General features: G+C 33.1%; 2 protein-coding genes across 2 annotated transcripts; both read left to right on the top strand.

The window, feature by feature from the left end:
- Nucleotides 1-2,177: 2,177 nt before the first annotated feature.
- On the top strand, nt 2,178-10,057 carry LOC134690418 (uridylate-specific endoribonuclease-like). The gene is made up of 5 exons (XM_063550389.1): nt 2,178-2,288; nt 5,386-5,551; nt 6,366-6,568; nt 8,205-8,434; nt 9,811-10,057. Exons 1-5 carry the CDS (start codon nt 2,261-2,263, stop codon nt 10,033-10,035), a joined length of 852 nt encoding a protein of 283 aa, XP_063406459.1. The 5' UTR covers nt 2,178-2,260; the 3' UTR covers nt 10,036-10,057.
- A 2,724-nt stretch (nt 10,058-12,781) lies between these two features.
- Nucleotides 12,782-17,289, top strand: LOC134691187 (forkhead box protein C2-B-like). The gene is made up of 2 exons (XM_063551510.1): nt 12,782-13,093; nt 15,497-17,289. The coding sequence occupies exons 1-2, from the start codon at nt 13,012-13,014 to the stop codon at nt 17,056-17,058; spliced, it is 1,644 nt and encodes a 547-aa protein (XP_063407580.1). The 5' UTR covers nt 12,782-13,011; the 3' UTR covers nt 17,059-17,289.
- Nucleotides 17,290-17,669: the final 380 nt, after the last annotated feature.

Here is a 17,669-nt window from a genome sequence, read left to right on the forward strand (position 1 = left end):
GAATTGTTTTCGACTTGTCGAGAAAAAAATAGATTGTTTTTCGCCGCAGGAAAAAAAAAATTGTCCAGAAAAAAATAACATAGCCCCCCCCAGAAAATTAAATGGTTGCTGCCTTACTGACTTGCCAAGTCTTATCACTACTTTTTTGGTACACACAATATCGTTTATTGATTATAAAATTCTATACATATACTATTCATTGACATTTCCAGAAATTTATCAATGTTATTATATGCTCTGATATTCAAGTAAAAAAATGATATGTTACACCTGTCAAGATAATTGCATAACCTTTGCAAGTTACAGGAATCTAATATCTGTCCCAAAAATATAAATGATGTCATCTTTAAAAAATTGAGTTATCTCCCATTGTTCAGAGTTGTAGGAGAATCAACTACAACCAATGCTCTATTTTAATTTTAGCTCCCACTGATAAATAAACGCCATCTGTTTTTACAAGCACTTTGATTTTTGTAGGAGATACATTTATGCCCCTTAAACTTAGAACTTTGGCAAAAAAAAAGATACTACTGCAAAAGTTTGTAATCTCAACTCTGAAACCACATTACAGAATTTCACGAAACTTTGTTGATAATAACATACTATGCAGATGTGCATTTCGACAGGAAATTTCGATTCAAGTTTTATGCCCGCACTGTCCCAGAGGGTGCATTAAGATCTACCATCGCCCGTCTGTACGTGCGTACGTCTCAAAGTTCGTTTCCATTCTCTAACTTTCGACTAAACCAAATATTATGAAGCTTATTAAATCAAAATAAAAATTTTAAAAAAGTTGAATTTTGCGACTTTGACCTGTTCTAGAATTATGCCCCTTTACAAATGAAAAAAATAGAATTTTCTTTTCTCTAACATGGATAACTTAAATTTGCCTAAACCAAATGTTATTTAAGACTTATACACAATTACCATTAAATACAAATCAAGTTAGAGTTTTGGTTTTGTCAGTTGGACATTCTTGAAGCCATAACCATCCCAAGTTAGGAACCTATAATTCAGAGGTTGTCGTTTGATTATGTGTTACATATTTTTTTTCGTTCATTTCTTTTATCTTAATAAGGCCGTTAGTTTTCTCGTTTGAAATGTTTTACATTGTCATATCGGGGCCTTTTATATCTGACTATATATGCGGTATGGGCTTTGTTCATTGTTGAAGGCCGCCGTACGGTGACCTATACTTGTTAATCTCTATGTCATTTTGGTCTCTTGTGGACAGATGTTTCATTGGCAATCAAACCACATCTTCTTTTTTATAATTAGAGATTGCCCCTTCCAAAACGGAAAATTGCTGAATTTTGCATTTCCGTTCTCTAAATTAGTTTGCTTCAACCAAATGTTGTGAAACTTATTCACAAAATACAGATCAAGGTGGAATTTTATGGTGTCACTTCAACTGTTCTAGAGTTATGCCCCTTTATAATAGAAAAAAACCATGCATAAGTAAACACAAGTTTTGTTGATTGTAATAATTATGCTTGTCTTTCCATCATATTGACTTCATCTTCACTAAAGTGAAATTACACCAAAAACGAACTTAAAATGTCGTATTAATTTTCTAAAAAAGAGAGTCAATATTTTAAATATACCGATGCTTACAGACATTTATGAATAGATTATTGTTTGCTTATCGTCCTGTGGCAATTTTTTTCATGCGTGTTAACGTCATGTGGCAAATATTTCATGCATGTTAACGTCCTGTGGCAAATATTTCAAACATGTTTACGTTCTGTGGCAAATATTACATGCATGTTAACGTTCTCTGGAAAATATATCATGCACAGTCAAGACGAAATGAAATTGAATAATAAATCGAAGAAATATTTGCTTCAAAATGAGTCAACACTATAGAACCTAATTGTGATCACTGATCGAAAAGTTATCTATAAAACCACGCACGCTTTCCTTGCAACAGGTTGTTCCGGGATTCTTGTAAAGAGCTTGGCATTCTTCCTTTTTTCAAATTCTAAATATCTTCATAGATTTAAAGATGTAACCTCTTTTGAAAAATCGCAACACGTAACCTGATGTCAACGATAATGATATATTTTTTTAAACCCCTCTCTCAAAACCGTTGTCTGCGAACAGCGTTGCTTTTGGTCCATTACAAGAACCCATAAGATGTCACAGTCAGGCGGCTTTGCTGTACCTGCTGGTATATACACTCAGAAAAACTGATCTGGTTATTGACTACATCGTGTTGAAAGTTCTTATCTATTATTTTTCACATGTTATACAAGGTATCATGGCAATACGTCGGACATCTATATTTGGTAAGTTTGTATTTGACATTACATGATTTAAGCCATGTTTTGATATTAAAATCTTGTAGCATTAGATACTTTGTACTGTAAATGTATTTTGTAAATATATCTATTCATTATAAAATCCACACGCGATCACAATTACTGTTATTGATCATCAGATGTAATTACTCAGATCGATCTATGTGAGCGTTACGTTCATATAACTTGTCTATTCAAGCTCTAAATTGAAACCAGTATGCAGTTTTTGTATGATTGTTTATCGTGTAAACACAAGCACTTGTCTCAGATCACCCTTATTTACCTAAAGAAGTAGGTCCGGTAAGGACCGATTTTGGCCTCAAATTTCAGTTTCATCTGACGAAAGATTTTGACCACTTTTTAAACACTTAAGTGTCTATTTCAAATGATTCAATTAATTTATGTGAAAGATTTCAACTAATTCGGTCATTAAAAACGATCCAATTTAAGCTCAAATATGAAAAATCTACCAAATATGCGAAAAAATTACACATTTCAGATGGTTTTTGTCAAAACCGAAAATGGCCGCATCCGTGTTCATCCTCAATCTTTATATATGTTATGTATTATCATCAAATATAACTTCCATTTCAATATTTTGGATGAACACGAATGCGGCCACTTTCGTTTTACACGGAAACCGACTAAATTTAAAGTAAAATGCTAGAATTGTTATGATTTCAGTAATTTAGCATGACTTAATGGTGCTAGTACCCAATATATGTGCATTGTATTGTCAAAAACCGCCCATATTTATGTAGCAGAACCATTCTACTATCCAATAAGTAACTAAAAGTTTGCATATTAACAATTTTGTAAAACTGCTTTATTTTGGGGCCAAAAAAGGATCTTACTGAACCTACTCCTTTAAGGTATATAGGAATATACGGGGCTTACTTCCTATATTTTTAGTTGAACGAGAGTGCCACAAAACAGGATCGCTTTTTCATAACCTGCTGGTTAGGACAGGGTCCCTTTTTATGTCCTGCTGGTGAGAATATGGCCTTTCTCAAACAAAGCATTTGTCTATAACAGAATCGCTTATTTAACTGTTTAAGATACAGTCTAGAACCCAGGTCTAGAACAACATCTATTTCATATGGTCCAGAACAGGGTCATTCCTGGTGCATATTTTCTGAACGTATCTACAACAGGGTGTGTTTTTAAACTTTTCTGTTAAGAACAGGGTATGTTTTTCAATGTTTGGAATTTCTGGTTAGACAGGATATGATTTGGCAAGTACTATCGGCACAGTTATACCCAAAGGATAGCCAATGACCCCTGGGATAGAACCTTTTTTTTCAAATACAAATGCCTGTGTCTCAACAAACAGGCGCGAAGATTTATTTACCACAGGGTACACATTAATATTGGAAAAATAGTTTTAATAAATAAAAAGAATTGGTTAAAAGCAAATGAGCCTTGTACTTTTTTCTGTGATGTCTAGAAAATGAAGATCAAAGTGAAGAAATTTACTATTCAATCGTATAATATATTAATCACCAGAGTTTAATAAAGTGAATGCATGCGATTATACTGGCCTTTGTTCGGCCTGCAACGTTGAGTGACATCATAAAGTCGGCTAAAATCCGACATGAAAATATTTTAAACACTTACCGACAAGTTTAAAGAAACTAACGGCCTAATTTATAACAATCCAATACAAGATGGGACAGCGGTTTAACAACACAACATATGAACAAACTATACTATTCAGTTGCTTACAACTCAAAAGATATGTTCGAGTTAAAAATATACACAAATCACCAAAATAGTAGTACGTGTAATTTTACTGTCAAAGTATGTCAGTCAAGTTCGCACAAAACCTTGAATATGTCTCTGCTATAATATTCTGTACTTCAAATAAATTCAAAGGAGTAGGTCCGGTAAGGACCGATTTTGGTCTCAAATGAATCTCCTTTTCAGATGGTTTTTGTCAAAAATAAAAGTGGCCACATCCGTGTTCATTCTCAACTTTTATACATGTTATGTATTATCATAAAATGCAACTTCTATTTCAATATTGAGGATGAACACGAATGCGGCCACTTCCGTTTTACACGAAAACCATCTAAAATTTAACTAAAATGCTAGAATTGTGAAGAATTCAGTAATTTAGCATGACTTTAAGGTGCCAGTACCCGATATATATTCATGGTATAGTAAAAAATAGCCCATATTTATGTAACAGAAGCACTCTACTAGCTGTTCAATACATAACTAAAAGTTTACATTTTATCAATTTTGTAAATTGCTATATTTTAAGGCCAAAGAGGGCTCTTACTGGACCTACTTCTTTCCTTTAGTCATGCTTAGTATTGACTATCCATGCTCGCCGGTTCATGCCCAGTCTATAATATAGACTGTCTCTGTTCTAGCATTTAATTTTTATGGAGTGATTTACAGTCTTTTATACAATTCTGGTATAACACGTAATGTACAAACCTTTTTATTTTACTGTTTGGTAAATGCACATATGTTGACTGAGATACTATGGTAACCTATTTTACGTGATTTGCATTTTGATAACGTATGGCCTACCTACGCCACTGACATGACTCGGACTACTTTTATATGGCATGATCATTAAGTCATTTGCTCCATGACGGACACCAATGGGTCTTCAGTACAGCGATAAAATCCCACACCAGAGGCGTGCTTCATCTGGTTTGGTGTGCTTTTTAAGTATAGCATCTTCAACATTCTTGTTGTCTCGCTTAATCGGTGCTCACTTTATTTAACAATTGAAGACAATGACGCCCCTTTCCTCGAACCTTTGGAAACCAATACTCCAAAAACCAAAACTAATATACTGACATTTATAGTTATTTCTTTTCAGTTTTGGTACTGACATTTATAGTAATTTCTTTTCAGTTTTGGTACTGACATTTATAGTAATTTCTTTTTCAGTTTTGGTACTGACATTTATAGTAATTTCTTTTCAGTTTTGGTACTGACATTTATAGTAATTTCTTTTTAGTTTTGGTACTGACATTTATAGTGATTTCTTTTCAGTTTTTGTACTAACGGGTATTGTAATTTCTTTTCAGTTTTGATATTGACATTGATAGTACTTTCTTTTCAGTTTTGGTACTGACGGGTATTGTTTCGTGTGTAGAGGATACAGAACTGTCGACACTGATCACATCGCTATGGAACTCAGATACTAACGCCGCAACATCACATGACCTTCGTTATTCATATCAACAGCACACAGATACCAGTAGCTCAACGGATCATGCTCCAAACAAGTTTGTCGTATTTATTTACATTGCATTTGAAATTATCATTTAAATTTCATTTTTGTTGTTGGGGATTTTGATAAAGTTTTAATCTCTATAATTTATCTGTATGTTAATTGATCTGTTAAAATTGACTATTTCCGTAAAACAAAATTACAATTATACTAGTATATACGACTTGAAACCAAGCGGCTACGAGGGTTGACCTCTTCTTTTAACTTATTTTGCGGGTGGGTGGTATTGTATATGGGACGAGACGGGGACGTATAGAGTATAAACTGTTTACAACTTGAGAAAAAAAGACTTGGTGGTATGCCGATTAATACATGTAGTAGGCAGTATAGCATTTAAGTAATGAAACGAAATTTAATGTGTTTTAGTTTTATCAACTTTGAAATTACAATCTTCTGTATTACTGGCAATTCTTGTAATGATTAAAGATCATTATATGTCGTTTTTTTCTTTTCAGGAACTTGTCTCGATTTAATAAGCTGTCCTAAGTCAGGAATCTGATGTACAGTAGTTGTCGTTTGTTTATGTAATATATACGTGTTTCTCGTTTTGTTTATATAGATTAGACCGTTGGTTTTCCCGTTTGAATGGTTTTACACTAGTAATTTTGGGGCCCTTTATAGCTTGTTGTTCGGTGTGAGCCAAGGCTCCGTGTTGAAGGCCGTACTTTAACCTATAATGGTTTAATTTTTAAATTGTTATTTGGATGGAGAGTTGTCTCATTGGCACTCACACCACATCTTCCTATATCTATGTGATGCAATAATCCAAAATATTTGGTTTTGTTTATTTTGTTTTATTTTATTCTTAGGTTATTTTCATATGTAAATGAGAACTACCTTTTTCATAAACCAACTTATCGAACTTTTCTCGATCTTCTGGATAACTACAAGAACTCGGTTGGAACAGCTGAACACGTGACCAGTACAGAAGTTGCAGAAGAACTTAGATTTCTAAACGAAATTTGTAAAACCTCAATAATGCAGAAAACACAACAGTTTTTACACCAAAAAGGTTAATATAGTTATGATTGTTTATATTTAAAATATCGACAAAAATCTTTAATTGGCCATTGCCCATCCGCAAATTTAAACACCTGTAAACAATTCTTACTAGAGGCATTTTGAAAATCTGAGCTCACGGTTGTTTTGAAAAGGGCATTTTGAAAGTGTTAGACAGTTGTCTTTTTGAAAGTCATAGTTCGTGGATGTTGTGAAAGTCTTATGTCGTGTGTGTTTGGAAGACCATACAGCATGGGTGTTTCTTAAGTCTTATGTCGTGTGTGTTTGGAAGACCATACAGCATGGGTGTTTCTTAAGTCTTATGTCGTGTGTGTTTGGAAGATCATACAGCACGGGTGTTTCTTAAGTCTTATGTCGTGTGTGTTTGGAAGACCATACAGCATGGGTGTTTCTTAAGTCTTAGGTCGTGTGTGTTTGGAAGACCATACAGCACGGGTGTTTCTTAAGTCTTACGTCGTGTGTGTTTGGAAGACCATACAGCATGGGTGTTTCTTAAGTCTTATGTCGTGTGTGTTTGGAAGACCATACAGCATGGGTGTTTCTTAAGTCTTAGGTCGTGTGTGTTTGGAAGACCATACAGCATGGGTGTTTCTTAAGTCTTATGTCGTGTGTGTTTGGAAGACCATACAGCATGGGTGTTTCTTAAGTCTTAGGCCGTGTGCGTTTGGAAGACCATACAGCATGGGTGTTTCTTAAGTCGTAGGTCGTGTGTGTTTGGAAGACCATACGGCATGGGTGTTTCTTAAGTCTTATGTCGTGTGTGTTTGGAAGACCATACAGCATGGGTGTTTCTTAAGTCTTAGGTCGTGTGTGTTTGGAAGACCATACAGCATGGGTGTTTCTTAAGTCTTAGGTCGTGTGTGTTTGGAAGACCATACAGCATGGGATTTTCTTAAGTCTTAGGTCGTGTGTGTTTGGAAGACCATACAGCATGGGTGTTTCTTAAGTCTTATGTCGTGTGTGTTTAGAAGACCATACAGCATGGGTGTTTCTTAAGTCTTAGGTCGTGTCTGTTTGGAAAGCCATAGAGCATGGTGTTTCTTAAGTCTTAGATCATGGATGTTTGGAAATCCTAGGTTATGTTAAAGTGCATAACGAACTGTGTACATCAAAGAAATTTTCCCACTAATTCTGTAAAAAAAATATTCAAGAATCATTTTACTGTATTGTGTAGGTAAGGTTTTATATTACAAATACATTTTGAAGTAAAGGTGTTTTCTATCGTCTAGTATTTGTTTAATTTTAGCGGTTCCGTTTATTCTACCTGTTTTGCTCATAGCATATCTGACAAAGTACGTGAACAGATTTTTACATTTGTCATTTCGGGGTCTTGAGAAGTTAACTATGCAGTGTGTGCTTTGCTCATTGTTGAGGACCGTTCAATGGTTTTAATTTGATTTTTATTGTGGAGAGTTCATCCATTTTTAGTTTAACGTATGCGGTGGGTTTTTGCCATTGCGTCAGTTTTAACCTTTGACTCAAACTTTAAAAAGTCTTAATCATATCGGGTTACGTATATTTTAAAGCCTGTAGCTTGTATGTAAAAAGATAAAGGTAACTGAAATAATGTTTTTCGTATAATTGTCATGTTTGTCGGCATAATTTGAAGGAAAACATATATATTTTAGGGTATGTTAGTTCATCAATGTCCGATTTTGAGCACAAACTGAAATCTGTATGGTTTACAACTTATCCTAGGAGTGGGTCATCAAGGACTCTGGATAGCAGTGGATTTGAACATGTCTTTGTAGGAGAGGTGAAAGGATCAAGTGTGGATGGTTTCCACAACTGGATTCAGTTTTATTTAGAGGAGAAAAAGGGCCATGCCAATTATTTAGGATATGTCTTTAAACACCAGGTATTCTAATTTTGGATTTACAATTTCAATTCAATTCAAATCAAAATCAATTCAAATAAAATTCAATTCAAATAAATTCAAATTCAATTCAATTCAATTCAAATGTAAAATTGCTTTAAAGCTTTTATAGTGGTCGTCTCAAAAATTTCATTGTATGTACTTAAATTATTATACATGTTCAACTTGACCTAGAAATGAATTAATTTTTATACGCCCGTCAAATTTTGACGGAATGTATTATGGTTTACACATGTCCGGTGTCCGCCCGTCCGTCCGTCCGTCTGTCCGTCCGTCTGTCCGGCGTACACATGTCGCACTGTATTTGAGAACGACTTATCCAAATTTCTTGAAACTTAATACAGTTGTTTCTTATGATGGTCAAATGATCTGTATACTTTTTGGTGAAAATTAGATTTAAACTTTTTGATTTACGGCACTTTGTAACTAAAACAGGGGGGTGTTTTTTTTCACATGTCGCACTGTATCTCAAAATTCTCGATTCTTGATTATGGCTTAAAACTTTAATCACTTCTTAGTTATATTAATCTTAATATCTGTTTACTTTTTGGTGATGATTCAAAATTTCATTTTTGAGTTACTGAGTATTTTGTAAAAAAGGGGGAGGGTTTTTTACATGTCGCGCCATATCTCAAAATCGATTTATGATTATTGCTACAAACTTTACACATGTCTTTGTTATATTAATCTGAAGATCTGTATACTTTTTGATGATGATTCAAAATTTCATTTTTGAGTGATTGAGTATTGTGTAAAAAAGGGGGAGGGTTTTTTTACAGGATGTGCCGTATCTCTATAACAATTTATGATTATTGCTTAAAACTTTACACACTTCTTTGTTATATTAATCGAAAGATCTGTATACTTTTTGGTGATGATTCAAAATTTTATTTTTGGGTTATTGAGTATTTTGTTAAACAGGGGAGTTTTTTTTTACATGTCACGCCGTATCTCAAAAATAATTTATGATTATTTCTTAAAACTTTACACACTTCTTTGTTACATTAATCTAAAGATCTGTATACTTTTTGGTTTTGATTAAAAATTTTAATTTAGTGATATTTAGTTTTTTGGTAAAAAAAAAACAGGGTGGGGGGTTTCCCGCCGTGTCTCAAAAACTATATATGGTTATTGCTTAAAACTTTCTCAGAAACTATTATGATTATTGCATAGAACTTCCACATAAGACGTCGGGCGTATCATGCGCTCATGGCGCAGCTGTTTATTTAGAAATAATTAAATTATTTATATAAGATTTTGTGGAAAGTACTGTTTTTTGCATGAAGGGGCATGATGACGTCAAAAAATGTCGAACATCAAGTTTCTTTTTTCAGCACTAATTCCTATTTCTTTTTCAGCCTGGAATACTCGGGGTCCATTTTAAATGGTACAGCAGTTATAAAAAGTTAAGTTCCTTAATAGTAGGGTCCAGTCCAGAGTTTGAAATGGCTTGCTACACACTATGTTACTACCTACACAGGAATAGGGACTGTCAATTCAATATTAATGGCCATACCATTCGTGTGAAGACCTACGAAGTCAACAACATGCCAGGGGACCAAATCGCAACAGCTTATCTTTAATAAATAATATTATTATGATGTTGTTCAATTTTTCTTTGCGTATATTTCATCTTGTAACGCTTTTATTCAAATACAACAAAACTTACAAATATTTATATAAGGCACATGTAACTCCCATATCAATCAAAGAAATACAATCTACATGTATTTAGTTTTTTTTTTATCGAAACTTAAAAAGTTTGAAAAGATGATTAAAAAACGGATGTAACACAGACACCATCGATAATGGAGACTTAGTCATGATCGAAGCATACTGATTAAAAGATGAAGATCAATTTCATGTAGCAAATAAAAGCGCATAAATGTAAAAATTGTTTTCTTCAGGAAGTTAAAAAAACAAACTCTGATTTTGAAGGATATTGAAGTATAAAACAACATTCAACAATATTTGAGTTAATAAGTAGGTTTTGTAAAGTGGGATGAAGGCAGGAAATAGTAAATGGAACAACGGGTTCATTGGGGAAGGATTGGAATATTAACCAGAAAAGGGATACACGGACTTCTGTAGAAAGTTATTTTAACATACACAACCATCCCTATATATTATTTTGCTAAATGTTCAATTGCAAATATTACATGCGTATTTCACGGATAACAAATTAAATAATCATTACTTTCAAGAGAGATTCTACATTGTTGGTCGATTGAACTGGCGGGTAAGATATTTGAATGTCCCCTAGATTATTATGAACTGTCAAAATGGGAATTGTCATTGTTACAAGTCTCACATCCAACTGCAAGAGAGATGTACCAAGGGACTTCTCGCGTATCGAAGGATTGACTGTGTGTTTAAGGTTTCACTGAAGTCAAAATATAGGACACTTCATAAACATCTAAACTTTGCCTGTATTTTTCAACCTATAATGAATAAAGTCATAAACTATGAAAACATATGTTCATTAAAACATACTTTACATATACACACTGTGTAAATTGTAAATAAACTTGAAATTGTTATGTTGTGGCCAAACCGGTTCTTGGGGTGAACACTAAATTTTCAAAAAAATCTGCAGGCCTGCAAGACGACTTAATTTGCTTAAAATTGGTATGGACGAATACTATTACATGTAATGCAGGGCAAGCCATTGTTGATTTTTTATAAAATGTATTGATTTTCGAGTTTCAGTTAACTTCATGTATCTAAGAAGGTACAATACAGAAATTGGACAAATATGCCATTAAAACATATGTATGTGACAAATCAGCATTAGCTTGCCCTGCATTACATGTTACAGTATTCATCCATACCAATTTTAAGCAAATTAAGTCGTCTTGCAGGCCTGCAGATTTTTTTGAAAATTTAGTGTTTACCCCAAGAACCGGTTTGGCCACAACATAACAATTTCAAGTTTATTTACAATTTACACTGTGTGTATATGTAAAGTATGTTTAAATGAACATATGTTTTCATAGTTTATGACCTTATTCATTATAGGTTGAAAAATACAGGCAAAGTTTAGATGTTTATGAAGTGTCCTATATTTTGACTTTAGTGGAACCTTAAATGTACTGTCAACTTTCCCTGAATTTATTTCACAACAGTTTAAAAATAAGAGACCAATGACTACGTGTCACCATACGGCCTTCAAAAATGAGAGGGAAAAAAGCAAAAAAGGGCTCGAAATTATCAACGGTAAACCAATTCAAAGGACGAATTCGAACCTTACATCCTGATGTATATACGAAATGATTAACGAAGACAGATATTATATGCACCAAACGCGAACAATGAAAATATAACATAAACAAAAATAAATGTAGAAAACGTCTTTCAATCTTTATTTTCCGACAGCTCCTTAGTGTCTACTTCTAACGATTTCTTAAAAACATTTTGGTAGTTTTTTAAAAAGAATATGTACATTTTCCAATTTTTTGTTTAAATGCCTTTTAAAAACAACATTCACGCTAAATAAAATTTTGATCTTATTGAAATATGCAGAATAGTTTTAGCAATTTAATATAATCATATTATAATTTAACAACATTCCTTTTTGTAGCATTGTCCTCTTGTTACACCATACGTGTGCCTATGATGTAATAAATTGTCTTGTCTATTTCAATGAAAAAAGAAACGAATAATAATGAAAAAAATTGATAACGAAAATATAAAATATAGTTCAATAATTTTTAGAATTACTGAAACTGCATGTGAATATTTTTTTAGTCTTTGCGTGTACTCCGTTATTTCTTAGTGTTTTATTATTTTTGGTAATTATTTTTGCAATTCGCGTGTTTTCATAACAAGAAAATAGTAATACATTTGAATAATATGTGCATTTGAAAAAACAAAATGTACCAATGCATTCAGAAGCAAGTAAAAAAAATATAAATGAATTTCAAACAACAGTAAACGTACTAAACTTTGAAAATTGATGTTTGACGTTCTACTTGATATTTACAATACTTTTTCCCCCAGAAACACTATTTTTTTTTCATATTTTTTTTACCTCGGGTTTTTATAATAGTTTGGAATAATTTACACAAGATAAAAAAATAAACTAAAACCAAAAAAAAATTAAATTAAAATTTCATTTTTTTTGCATTGTAATATTTAAATTTCTCAATGTTCTCAAGATGTCACTCAACACTAGAATTCAGTTCAAAATCTTATCTTAAATTTGTACCTGGATTTAAAACTAATTAACGTATTAACATAATCACAGCAATCAAACAAAAGGTAAACAAATCAATCAAACAATCAGAAAACAACAACAAGCTAAGTATGGTACTGAGAAATTTGAACACTTTTTAATCACGAAAAAGACACCCACGTGATGAAAATGACACATGTATATTTCTCGTGCAAGTTTTGAAATGAGTTCAAAGTGCCATCGAAAGCTCATATTTGACAACAAAAAAGTGTCACAGAAGAGTTAAAGTTTAGTGATAAGATATTCCATCTTCACTTTATATCATACAAGCTGAGGGATTTGACGTCGAGTTAATTCTTTGAACACACAAGCTGAAAGCCCAAACATGGTCAAGCGCAAACGAGAAGACACAGACACGGATCTGAAAGATGCAAGCCAGTGTCATCCCAAAATGGCATCACTTATTGGTGAGTTTACATAAAATTTCTTTGATTTATTTAAAACTGTCAAATCTGTGCAATCTTGCGAATATATTGTTCGCAATGACATAGTCAAAGATTCTGAAAGTGGCGTTAAAAACCTACAATCAATCATGCAATCACATATATATATATACGTTATACTTTTAAAATCATGTGACGGAACTTTCTCCTAATTGATTTTAATTTTAAACGTATCAAAATACAATTTCCCCTCTTTCTAATTTGCATTTGTACATATTAAATAAAACAACTATCATGAACATTCAATTTCCAAATAAAGATAACACCATTTTTTATTAGTAAATTGTACATGCATGATGATGATGATTAAAAATTAATCAGAAATTTTTGTTTGACGAAGAAAACGTACTTTATAAAAGTATTTTGTTTCAAAGGCGGCAATTTTAATTGTATAAATAATCGACACCTTTTCTTTAATTAACCGAATTAATCGGTCACACCAAAAAAATCGCATTAAATTTTGAAGAAAATGTTATATAAAACATCAGAATTAAGAGTATACCAAAAAGATTCTACATTAGATTAAATTGATTCTACATTAGACTAGTATTGCGAAAAAAACTTGCTGGTTAAACCAATCCACGAATATATTTCGATTTGCTGTTCAGGCGTATGTAATATCGTTTGTATGCTCCCGGTCATATGCTATTTTTATGCTCCATTTATGGGCATTATACTTTCTGGCATGTGCGTCCGTCCGTCTGTTTGTTCTTCTGTTCGTCCGTTCGTTCGTCCCGTTCCAGGTTAAAGGTGTTGGTCAAGGTAGTTTTTGATGAAGTTGCTGACAAATCGAATTGAAACTTAGCAAACATGTTCCTTATGATAATTATGATCTTTCTGATTCAAATGCCAAATTAGAGATTTTATCCCATTTTCAAGGTCCACTGAACATAGAAAATGATAGTGCAGAGGGGGCATCTGTGTACTGGAGACACATTCTTGTTTATTTTTTTTTGGGAGGAATTTGAAGATATAACTCATCATGGTTCAGGGATTGTAAACTACTAATAGTATAATTATAAATCAATGTGAGCAATGTACTTTTTAACAGATTGGCTCTGTGAATTCAGTATAATTCAATTCAATTCATCATTTTATTACTTATCACAGTTTGTAACATATAACAAAAACAATAAATTGCTTCGCTGCGCGCAGCTTGATACGACCATAGAGGTCCAACCCTGAAACATGCACACAATATTCGCACTTGATACAGGTTTGAATTTGGATTGTACTTCAATATTTGACACATAATAGGTTTCTGACACAGAATAACTGTAGTCAAAGAACTTGAATATATATTATTCATTTTTGCTTTTGTGCAATACACTATGCTGTTGGGAATTGACCCCTATCCATCGCAATAAAATATGATTATTTAGTTCGAAAAGTTCGAAAATGATTTTGCTAATTTAGGTAATATTAAAATGGCGATTGATGGATTAAAGAACGCCGCTATTGGGCATGGACAATTGCATGCTACGCATTTTACTTTCTGTAGAGTGTGCAATACTCTAGAAAATATAATGTTATTCGTAAAAAAACTATATACCAAAACATCATAAACTTAAAAGAAAAAGTAGTCAGTGGTGATTATTCGCATTTTGTATAATCTACAATATGAAATAATTTAATCGTTTGTGAATCTAGGGATGTATCCGATAAAGTTGACCTGAAATCACGCATCCTTTTAATCCGACAGTAGCATAAGCGAGACAAAACGATTCTAGTTTAAGTTATCGACGTAGTTTTTTCGTCGGCATCTCACTTCACGGTTTATGTTTTTATATCCAGACATTAACTATTTAGTTTACATTGAAATGTTCGATACTGGAATAGAATATTATAGTCGGATGTCAGAGTTTTCTTGATTTCTTGTTTATTTTGCTGATTGTATACATATTTCCGACTCTAAATAGAATTTACTTCTCACTTTAATAATACTATCAGTTCATCAAAAGCAGTATGCAGGCAGACGCTCTAGAATGAATATAGAACATATATTGTAACCTTTATGTTTCTTACTATTCTAAGAAATGTAACAAAAATTAAAACCTTTTGAAGACTTTAGAATTTTTTTTCACAAAAACGTTTTTCTCTCCAAGAGACTCTAATCTCAATTGACTAGGATTGCAATTTTTCTGTCAATAGACGGCGAATTGATCATTGAAAACTGCCTGCCACGATACAGACAAAAGTACTAAAAGTTGCATTAAAAACCAATCGAACAATAATTATTTATAAAATCCACTTGTTGTTGAAATTTTTGCCAAAGTTGAAGATTTGTATATTACAATTTCGATCAGACATTACACTTTATTCTTTACTGTCAAAATTAAATATTTATGTGTGGCTATGTTTTTTTAGGTATGGGTTCCAGACTGACCACACCCTCTGTTTTATCAGCAGCGGAAACCGAACTTCGAACAGTAATGGACGATTTTGTAACGGTATATGAAAGATTGGACCAAGAAGACAAAGCGGATAAGAAACCAAATTACTCTTATACAGAAATGATATATCTATCGATTCTTCGATCACCGAACTTTTGTTTACCGATAACAGAAATCTATAAATATATCAAAAATAGATTTTCGTACTTTCGGAGTTCTGCACGGAAACATTGGTGTAATGCTGTCCGCCACAGTCTTTCAAAAACAAAATGTTTCACAAAGATTGCCATTGGTAGGGGATCAAGTGGCAACCATAATCTCAATAGATCAACGTATTTGTGGTGCATAGTTCCAGGAAGTATAGTTAATTTTGCCAGAGGAGACTATCGTCCAAATGTAGATTCAGAAAGTGGGACAAACACCCTTCGATGGGGATATTTCCGTGTAAATGCGGGACAATTCTGGGATCAAGTAGCTGTGTATTTGGAGAAAAAAATGGAAAATTTTCAGCAAATGATAATTGCAACACAGTCACCTGGAAAAGTGTTGGAGGCACAGGCTTGTTTTATCCCAGGTTTAGCATCGACTGTTAACATTATGAATTCACCACAGACCAACACAACAACGGTTGTTAATAACCAAGAATCAGCGGATAATCCCTTTGTTACTAAACAAGATATACCAACACGTACTGTTCATTATGGACCGAATTTATCTGATAGTGGAATTTTAGACCAAAGTCTACCAAAAATACAAAGACGGACAGTTAATAATAGTAGAGACAGTGGAAATGAAAGCTTTTCCGATTCAAGCCCCGAGGAAAAACGACAGAAACATAACAATTTGCCAAACAAAGGATGTGTATTGAATGCTTCGTATTTAACAGTCAATTCACCGATACTCGACGATACACGGAAAACTCCAGAGCTTCCGGATTTGGGACATGTCAGTCCGTTATCGATTTCATCGTCATTATCACCGATAACAGGAAATGTAACTTATGACACTGATACATTTGCAGGATCTTTATTTTCATCCACATTTCCGTCGGTTCCAGCATCGTTTGCGTCGACACCCGTTGCCACTTCATTCTCACAGCAGCGTTTTTCCCAAGCTCCATCTGTGTACACACATTCAATTTCACCGCCACTGTTTCCGTCATTATCGCCGCCAACGTTTCAAGTTCCAATGGAGAATCCTGCTTGCTATCCACAGTTTGTCCAAACAAATTCTAAACCACTGACATTGCCATATTTACAATCATCAATGAACAGCCCAATGAACACTCAACATAATATGTTTTTACCACGTGCTTATCCGCAACCGCCATTGTATATTCCTCATCAAGTACAAACCGGAAGTTACGATTTTGGACAGTTTCCAGTACCTCATATTTCTCATACACCATATCAGTATGATTCGTACGGATGTCAATCATCTGAAAATCAGATAAACTATTTGCAATTGTCCTCACAGAATAAGTTCGAGCAGTTTTCTGGTCAAACATTAGCTTCGGTAAATTGGAATACAACTTGACATACAAGACAGGACATTCCCCAAAACACATAGTGCTAACTTTTAGTTTTGTTATGATTTTGATTTTGTAAATAGAATTTTTAATGAGACACTGTTTTATTGAAAGAAGTTTTTATATACTATACATTGGTGTACATGTACTAAATGCATTTTATATACAGTGTACGTGCATGTACGACTGTACAAATTGTTTTAACGTCTTTTAAAATGCAATTAAACAATTTCAGCTCATATCTATTTCTTTTATTCATTTTTTAAGTGAAGCGGTGCTTTTGAGATGAATGTTACGTTACATTCATCAACTTGATATTTAATATAAACAAAAGTTATAGTGCTGCTCTGGGTTATAACAGTGTTTCTGCACATACACACACAATTCCTTTAAAAGTGTGATATACATAAAGTTATCTATAGTAGATTGACCTGGCCCTGGATTTATGATTAGATGTGGTATACATGCCAATGAGACAACTTACTCATAAAATAATAAAAGAACAAATATCTAACAATTATAGGTCACTGTATAAAAAGCCTTCAACAATGAGCAAAAGCTAAAAAAAGAATAGTAAGCTATGAAATGCCCGTGTATGACAAAATTTGAACGAATTCAA

Source organism: Mytilus trossulus, chromosome 11 (genome assembly GCF_036588685.1).
Source record: "Mytilus trossulus isolate FHL-02 chromosome 11, PNRI_Mtr1.1.1.hap1, whole genome shotgun sequence".
In the NCBI taxonomy this organism is placed as follows: Eukaryota; Metazoa; Mollusca; class Bivalvia; order Mytilida; family Mytilidae; genus Mytilus; species Mytilus trossulus.

What these genes read in the sequence shown, in the direction of transcription:
- LOC134691187 (XM_063551510.1), top strand. Translation starts at nt 13,012, where the DNA reads ATGGTCAAGCGCAAACGAGAAGACACAGACACGGATCTGAAAGATGCA. An exon ending in CAAAATGGCATCACTTATTG is followed by an intron (nt 13,094 to 15,496) that starts GTGAGTTTACAT and finishes ATGTTTTTTTAG; the next exon opens with GTATGGGTTCCAGACTGACC.
- LOC134690418 (XM_063550389.1), top strand. Translation starts at nt 2,261, where the DNA reads ATGGCAATACGTCGGACATCTATATTTG. An exon ending in ACGTCGGACATCTATATTTG is followed by an intron (nt 2,289 to 5,385) that starts GTAAGTTTGTAT and finishes CTTTCTTTTCAG; the next exon opens with TTTTGGTACTGACGGGTATT. An exon ending in GATATGTCTTTAAACACCAG is followed by an intron (nt 8,435 to 9,810) that starts GTATTCTAATTT and finishes TTTCTTTTTCAG; the next exon opens with CCTGGAATACTCGGGGTCCA.